At 38.5% G+C, this 9,061-nt stretch overlaps 1 protein-coding gene across 1 annotated transcript; it reads right to left on the bottom strand.

Annotated features, from left to right (window-relative positions):
- Positions 1–7,076: 7,076 nt before the first annotated feature.
- LOC147433476 (uncharacterized) lies at positions 7,077–8,669 on the bottom strand. The gene has a single exon (XM_086490152.1). The coding sequence runs from the start codon at positions 8,371–8,373 to the stop codon at positions 7,288–7,290; it is 1,086 nt and encodes a 361-aa protein (XP_086346278.1). The 5' UTR covers positions 8,374–8,669; the 3' UTR covers positions 7,077–7,287.
- Between the last annotated feature and the right edge of the window lie 392 nt (positions 8,670–9,061).

Raw genomic sequence — 9,061 nt, 5'->3', positions numbered from 1 at the left:
TAACGTATCTAGGACAGTCATGCACAAGTGAATGGTTGGGAAAGGCTTCACCTATATCAATGAGTTTTGCATTGATATCTTTGATTTTATTAAGAAAAGTATCTTCCTCATGCCTGAACTTTGATTCTAGCTATCTGCGGAGAAATGATATTTTTGCCTCATTAGCAACCCGCACACAATCCAACTATAATGTCAAGATAATAGTCTGTACTTGGGATTTGAAGCACCTTTCTAAAAGGCAATTACATTTGAACAAGGGAAAGACTAGAATGATAGATGAAAGAAGAAGGATTGATTTTTCACGAGCACTCTTGCTATTAAAATTTCCAAGTCAAGGGGGATATTGTAGAGCCCCAAGATTAATCAGATGAGTATCATTAGCCACCACAACTTGAATTTTTTTTTCCTAGAATTTACATAGTATATGTTGTGAATTTGAAGGCATTATAGACTCCATAAGTTTCTTTTCCTCTCACAACTTGAGACAAAAGTAGGTCCACTTGAGATCCATGCTAGTTCGTTGAGGTTTCGTGATCTAAGTAGGTCCACTTGAAATCCATGCTAGTTCGTTCTTGATCTAAGATGCAAGTATACTACAAAATAGGCACTAGGACCACACAACACTTGATTTGATTGTATTTGGCTAGTTTGCATAGATTGCAATCCAATGTCCATACCCTAATGGAAGTTTGACCACACAAAATTCATTTGATACTAAAATCCATGCAATACCAAGCAAAGTGGATTCATCAAAGTCAATCAAAATTTAAATCTTTGCAAAAATAGTAAAAATCTCCATTTGGAACTAAAGTGAGTGGGCAAAGTTGTCTAGGATTGGAAATACTTTAAGAGGAGCCCATACATGAGTAGGGGAACATATCTACATGGTTAAATATGCATGATGTTATTATACATGGATTGCTATCAATGTACTTCCACCAAGTCTAATTGTCAAAGGTTTTATGGATTCTTAGGGTCATGATTAGGCTTAGCGCTCAGTGTTGCATCATTTTAAATTCATTTACTTGTGTTATCAAGCTTGTCAATGAAGTAGCCACCTTTTGAGAAGCAAACCTTTTGTGATAGCTCTATTGGTTAAACAAATTTAGATTTCTCTATCATGGGAAAATGAATACTGCTAAAAAATAGTTATTTGCTTGATTTATAGTGCAAGATGACTCCTAGAAGGTAGAGAAAGAAAAAAGAATGGGTGGAATTGCCTTATGAAGTCACAAAGATTGCATCTCACGAAGAGTGCTTATGATATAGTTCTAGTGAATGTCTTTATCATCAAGTTTATGGAAAGAGTGGGAAAGATAGTCAAGGCAACCATCTTTCCACAAGAACTATGGATGTTACCGTTGCAACCACTAGTGATGGAGTCGTTTAAGAGAATCTAACAAGAAAGGTATTTCATGTTTCCACCATGGGGGATCGAGCATCTTATACCTCATGAGCTAATATCAACCATCAATTTGATGGCACGGCCACAATCACTACCAAAGATGGAAGACCAATAACCATAAAGATGACCAAAAAGCTAAACATGGAAGCTTGTAACATTTCAATGGGAATATACAGTCCACTGGACCGAACACAGCTAGTTCACAATGATGGGCCTTTTTTGAAGATGACAAGTCAATATTTTACAATCAAAGACCTGGTCAATGAAGAGATGGAGCTTCCACTTTGGATTATATCTTGGGAATTTCAAGTGCCTAAGCAGACAAGGTACACAATACCACTCATGCATAGTATATTTTTCAACCCTCTATCAAAGGAACTACAAGCATGCCATGTCTATCACCAATCAACACTGGATGCCAACCAATTGAGATTTGATACAAATCAAACCAAATATGATTATATTCTTTTCTACCACAAGCCCCATTGATCACCTCAATAATTATCAAGGCCCTCAAAGCACTCAAAAATGCTTGTGGATGGGCATTAAGTAAAGATGGGGGAATGTTGCAAGAAGGCAATACAAATTTATGGAAGATAGATAATTATATGAAAAATTGCAAAAAGTTTTGGACTTATAATTCCATTATTCTTTCAGAAAAAAACCCAATTATAAATGTTGCTCTTTTAATGAGAACGACGTTCTAGACATTCCAAATTGTAATTTAATGAGCCTTCCATAAGTGTTTTAGCCTTAGATTTTTGAAATTTTGTGTATAACTTTGCACTTCATTTTTAATGATTGTTATTTGAGCTAAGCAATGTGTTGTACTGAGCACACACTAATGTTAAGAATACAAATAGAATGTTATTGCATCCAATACGCTTGCTCTTATTTCTAATTGCTCTTCTCTTTAATTGCTCACATTGTGTGATATATAATGGTTATTGATGAGCTGTCTATTGCCTAAACTTATAGTTTGAATGGTTTAAATGAAGTATTTTTACTAATTTTTGTTGAAAAAAGGGTTAGATTAGTTTTGATAAGCTGATAGAGAACTTCTACACTGGTTTTGAGCACCTTGGAAATGATGGGTCACAATTTTGTTAGGTCTAGTAGGCAATATTAATCTACACTGATGTAGAGGGGAGTCTTTTATGTCTAGCAGCAATAAATCAGTTAGGTCTACATTGATTTATTAGGCCTAATATTAATCTAGTATAACACCCTCTTGTTTGCATTCCAAGCTTGTTTGTTCATTGAAATTCCAAATCTGCTTAGTACAATGTGTAGTCAAGGTTTTTTGCTTGGTAGTCTTGATTCATTATTTTGATTTGATTGCACACTAATCATCATGGATATGCCATTATATCATGCCTGTTAAGACAACATAGTCTCAATGCCCCAACTGAGATGGCTCCCTACGTGTGGATATGAGTAAGTTAGTGTATAGGTAGATATAGTACATTGTTTGTTGCATCAACCCACAACAATAGGTGCTTCATTTTTGCATTCTTGCAATGTGGTAGTATGTGGGGTCATTACGGTAGTATTGAGAGGCCCCTTTATAGATGGTTTTTTCTTTATCCACAAGGGCTGGCTATTCAATATGACTTTCGCCTATTCAAATGGGACAAATATTCCCTCATATGCGCCATGCATACTTTGCTCAAGTGTAGATAGCATCTGCCGTTTGTAGAGTAGAGCCTCATGCTTTAGCAAGGACAGAGGAAGCGTGGGATGACCAAACTTTTTAATATCATCTTTATTCTTCAAGTGGCTCAAGGAAACGGATGAGAGAAGCTTCATTTTCCATTGCATATATGCCTTAACAGTCTGATTTTACTTCTACTCACTCATCCACCTCTCTAGAGATTTCAACGTGGTTTCCTCCTGGGTGGTGAGGAGAGTGAATGTTGATGGAAAGGTTTGAGCTCCTACTAAGATATCACAAGGTGTCACACACATTTGTACGATGCAGAGGGGAGTCTTTTATGTCTAGTAGCAAATCTATGGCCAAATATGCCTCTACTGGCTTTTATTTTCCTATGATGACAATATCTTTAGCATCAACCTAAGACTCTTTTTCAGTCACTTGAGTCTTCAAAGATACGGAATCATCCTCATAGTGTTGGATCCTTGTATCCTTTTTAGAAATGGCAACCAAAATTCCAATAATTAAGGTGCTTTTTCTCTCTTTCTCCCTTTAATTGCTTCTGAGTTTTGGTAAGCTCAATGTCCAAAGTTGTTGATCCACTTGAGGTAGAGATAGTCGCCATGTAGATAGGGTTGGCCACCAGTATGGAGATAGTGCTCTAAGAGATTCATATTCTATTTATAGCCTCTAAAATCACCTAGTCTTTCGTTCTAGCTGGTCTTCAAGTATTGATAATTCCATTAAAGCCTCAACATTGACTTCAATTTGCTTTTTTTAGCTCTTCTTGGTCATACTCAAGGTCTTGTTGCAATTTCTCACTGCTAATGATGAACTCCTATGCATTATTTGTTTGGCCTGAGTGGCTTTGTCAGGCTAGTGATCTTTAGCTCTTGTCCCAATAGCATAATTTTTTGCAATTTATACTAGGTGCAGATCTTACTGAGGCACTCCTTCATGTTGAAGTCCACTATCATGTTTGGGTCTTCATTCGGTTTCTTGCCCTTCTCTCTTCCTCCCTTGTTTTCTTCATTTTCGCCATTATCTTTATCTTCATCTTTGGGGAGTGTTTAAAAATAGTTCAATCGCTCTAGACCAAGTGGTGGTTGATTGTTTCGGCGAAAGGGCAATCACTTTTGTGACTTTTACCCTTCCGCCTACTCCATTCTATGTGACCGATTGGCTATGGCACTCACTCGCTCTGAGGTTTCTTGCGAATTGAACCCACGACCTTTGGGGAGTGTTTGAAAATAGTTCAATCGCTCTAGACCAAGTGGTGGTTGATCGTTTCGACGAAAGGGCAGTCACTTTTGTGACTTTTACCCTTTTTCCTACTCCGTTCTGTGTGACCGATTGGCTACTACGCTCACCCGCTCTGAGGTTTCCTGCGAATTGAACCCACGACCTTTGGGGAGTGTTTGAAAATAGTTCAATCACTCTAGACCAAGTAGTGGTTGATCGTTTCGGCGAAAGGGCAGTCACTTTTGTAAATTTTATCCTTCCGCCTACTCCGTTCTGTGTGACTAATTGGCTACGGCGCTCACCCGCTCTAAGGTTTCCTGCGAATTGAACCCACGACCTTTGGGGAGTGTTTGAAAATAGTTCAATCGCTCTAGACCAAGTAGTGGTTGATCGTTTCGGCGAAAGGGCAGTCACTTTTGTGACTTTTACCTCCGCTCTGTGTGACCGATTGGCTACGGCGCTCACCCGCTCTGAGGTTTCCTGCGAATTGAACCCATGACCTTTGGGGAGTGTTTGAAAATAGTTCAATCGCTTTCATATTTGTTTTCGCCTTGGTTCTTCTTTTCAACATATATTTGTTGATCTTTTTTCTCAGCATTGTCATCTTGATCCTTCCCTTGCTTTAGATTGAGTTGTTTTTGTGCTTATCATTGTCCTTTGTTTAAAGCCAATTATCTTTTGAATTGTTATATTCTTTTGTGTATAAGTCTAAAAACAACAGCACATATGTTTTAAATACAAAGTTCTCCTGAAAAGCTGGAAAACCAAAACGCTAGCTTTGGAGATTTTTATCTATAGGCTTTGATAAACCCATTGTTTATAATTCCTTGTTAGGTTGACAAGTGTTAAGTGGTCTTTCTTTGTCTATAGATCGAATTGTTGCTCACATTTTTTATAGTCTTTGACTCTATTGGTTTAAGGTTGCAAATTAATCCAAAGTTACTTATCCTTGAGTAACTATTTCAGTTCTTATGATTTCAGGAACCATTTTATCTATAAACAAACTACTTTTGGATGGACGGTTTGTTTGAGAACTATCCATAAAAATTGGTTAAAACATAAAAATTTTACGACTAACTATGAATGACATCTTTACAATTCTCTATTGGCTAACAAAGCCTTAAAACTTCGATTGGAGTATAATCCTTTTTGTTAACATAATCACTTATAGCTCCATGGATTTTTTGATATGATACAACTCTTTGGTTTCAAACTTCACTATTCTATTCTCATCAACTTGACGAAGTAGTAAACCCATACTCAATGGATCTACTATCGACCAAACTTCAAATCCTATCTATTTTCTTTGACAATAAACCATATGCATATCCAAAATCCAATTTTGAAGCCAAAATGGGTTAAAATGGACACGTGTACACATATATCACTTTCATATGTGACTTATTGTTTTGAAAATGGATGTTCATTGATATTTAACACTACGTGGAAGGTAGATACAAGTTTCAAAAACAATTGATAGGTTTATTAACATCTGTAATACATATTCAAAACTAACGAATTTATTGTCTTGCTTTATAGATGCAAGTAAGGACTCTATTTTTACTAAAGATCTTTTTGGCTAGACTACTGTCCATCGCCATCCAACCTTACCTCATTCGCTTCAGCATTAGGTGCTATTGACTATCTTATGTACAAAACATTAGAATGATACCTCATTGTCACTATGATGTACAAAAATGAATCAAAGATTTGAGTTATTTTTATGCTAATTATTGTCCTTTGTTTTGAAGCCATCTATCTTTTAAACTATTTTCAAACTATTATCTAAAAACAACCACACACACACAACACACATCGACTCAACATTCAACATGCTGAATCCCCTCAAAATAGAAACAAGGTGAAAATACAATGGACTACATAAGAGGTGTATGCAACCCACTACTCAATGTCCCTCTTTATTGGAAGAGGAAAACAAATGTCAACCATTTGTGCAATGGCCTACATCTAAATTAGACAATGCTTAGTACATGCCCCTCTTGTAAGACAAGGAAGAAAAAAGCTTTGCCATCTTTAATTTTGCGAGTGGCACTTATCAACAAGCCTTTATTCGACGGTCCACAATCGCTCCCAAAAGTTCCAAGGCCTTATGTAGGCCAAAAATCTTACTATCAATTGGATGCTTGTATAAAAATTTCACAATGTGACAACTACATGTCTCCTGAAGAAATTTGGACATATAACTCAAGGAATGTAGGGAAAGTCAGGTTCACCTAGCAAGGGATTGCATGGTAGTCATGCACATGACAATATTATATCAGCTGAGATACATAGCATTCACTAAGTACCATAAAGGCATACTTCTCGATGCGAATAAATTCTGAATGGACACAACACACATACACATTCTACAAACAGCAGATTTCATTACCATAATGAGCTTAAAAAAACAAATGAAAACAAGGAAAACACAATATGGGAAATTGATAATGTATTTCTTTGCTTAGTCATTACTTCTCAAAGAATCCCACTGATTCTGACATCAACACGAAAATGACCTATCTTGTTATCACGGCAAAACACCATCCCCTTATGATATGATATGCAGCTCATGTTGGCAGGGAGGGGGAGGCAACTTAACTCTAGTTGGGTTTCCATATATATACCTTTTTCCTACACTACATAATACAAAACAAATTATGCAGGAAGACACAGCTTTACCTTGCCGATGATAAAGCCGTAAATTCAATGTCAATCAAAATACCAACATAGCTGATGCATGTACACCACATATAATGATGGGCAACATAAGGCTTGAACAAAGACAGTAAAATTCTAAATTGAAAAAGTTGAAAATCCAAAATAACATAAGAGACATTGCAACCCAATCCAGAGGCAGCCTTTTGAATGCACCCAGAGGTGCGATTTCGAGAGATGCCTCATTATTCTACTTTAAACAAATCCATTTATTTACTATCTAAGCATACCCACTTGCAAGACTAATACTTGCTGAAGTGCCATTTCTTCACTTTGCTGCTGATGAAGCTTCCTTTGGAAGAAAGGGCTTCCTGAAAATCACCTCGGTATCAAGGCCAAACGTATCAATGTCTCCCACATGCAGGTGTTCAAAGTTCCGGAAAAGTGCAATCAGAACCGCAACATCCTGCAAATTGTTCAATCTGAAGGCTTCTTGGGGCCTGTTTTTGAGCATGAGATGGATGACGATGGATCCACCCGGTTTGAGAGTGCGTTCAATTTCGGCTGCAAATTTGGAGGTTAAAAGCGCGTGATCGAATACATTACAGTACTCAAAATCAAAAGTTTCCTCTCTAAATGGCTGGCTGTGCATGTCCCCTTTCATGACAAGGGGAGGGGCAGCCACCAAATCAATGCCAATGGAGTCGTAAATCCCCATTTCTTTCAATGCCAGGACTTCATGACCTTGTCCGGCACCAATACAGAGGGCCTTGAAGCAAGGTTTCAACAGGTTTTTCTTCATGAGAGCTGAAAAGATGTCAGTGAATGTACTTACCTTGAGGCGCCAGTCTTTCGACGTCCACAGCGTTTTGAGCTTAAGGTTGATAGAGATGAGATGCTCATGACCACGAAATTTGAGGTTGTAGAGAGGCTTGAGGGACATTGACGGATCTGTACGAGTTCCAAAAACGTCCATGCGGAGATTGTCTCTGCTGATAGCAGTTGGTTCGGTTGTAGTGGACACCGCATATATGTTCTCATTGTATGAAGAGGCCACATTCGCATCAGAGATGCGGCCGCACGAAATGCCAGGTACCGCGCATGCGGAGCAGCCATCATCTCTGTAAACAAAGCATGAAATGTGCAGGGCTGCTGCAAGAAAGGCTGAAAAGACCAGCAAAAGGATGATCTTTCCTGGAAAAAGCTCGAACTTGCTGATGGTTGTGAGCACCATGTTGATTATGGCGTCTTCGCTCCGAGCCGAACGCATGTGCACAGCTGCTGAGTCGTAGAGTTGATGTTGAGAAGCTCTTGCGAGCTCCGCACAGATTTGAAGGCCCACGATGAAGCAGGGGCAGAGCTTATCGAGTGCAAAACCGGGCGGCGGTATGGTTTCCACCCACGAGGGCACCATGTGTAGATTGCAGAGGAAGCATTGAAATGAGACTATGCGCCATCACTGAAAAGCTCTGTTTCTCACTTCTTCTGCATCAGCGCGTCAGTGCAGCTCAGGCAGGGCCATGAAAGAAAAGGAGAAAGAAGATCGAAATGCAGCTTGCCATGTCTGTCTGCAAGAGGAGGAGGAGAAGGAAGGAAGGAAGGAGGGAGAGAGAGAGAGAGAGAGAGAGAGAGAGAGAGACAGAGGAAGAGGAGATAATTTTAATAGGTGTAGGAACGTTTGAGACCTGAAAAAGATGTGTCCAATGAGTTTCGAACTCTGGACGTGGGGCATTGGGTATTATGCAAGAGGAAAATGGGATGTCTAGTCTTGGTGACAGGAAAAATACTCTATGGAAGGGGGACTCTTTCTCTAATTGAAATGGCTACTAGTAAGTACCTAATGTTTCTATGTGAATGATCATGAATCCTCTTTATAAAAAAATTGTTAAAAAAATGATTAAATGGCTTTAAAGGTGTGTCTCACTTCTATGTTTTGTAACTACTGTAGACTGTAGTCTCTAGTCTCTCCTTCTTGCATAAAGTGCGATGCTGATGGAAGGCTTACCTGCATCGACTTCTTTTACAGCCTTTTTTTTTTCCCTGCTTTTTGTCCTTGTTAACACTTTAGGCCCTCTCCCTTTCACTCTGCTAGGTAGTAGGTA

This window comes from Adiantum capillus-veneris, chromosome 19 (assembly GCF_014529385.1).
Source record: "Adiantum capillus-veneris isolate H3 chromosome 19, ASM1452938v2, whole genome shotgun sequence".
Lineage (NCBI taxonomy): Eukaryota > Viridiplantae > Streptophyta > Polypodiopsida > Polypodiales > Pteridaceae > Adiantum > Adiantum capillus-veneris.
This window is presented reverse-complemented; position numbering and strand designations above follow the sequence as displayed.

Bases quoted from the DNA above. Each gene is read 5' to 3' on its own strand.
- LOC147433476 (XM_086490152.1), bottom strand. From the start codon at position 8,373: ATGGTGCCCTCGTGGGTGGAAACCATACCGCCGCCCGGTTTTGCACTC.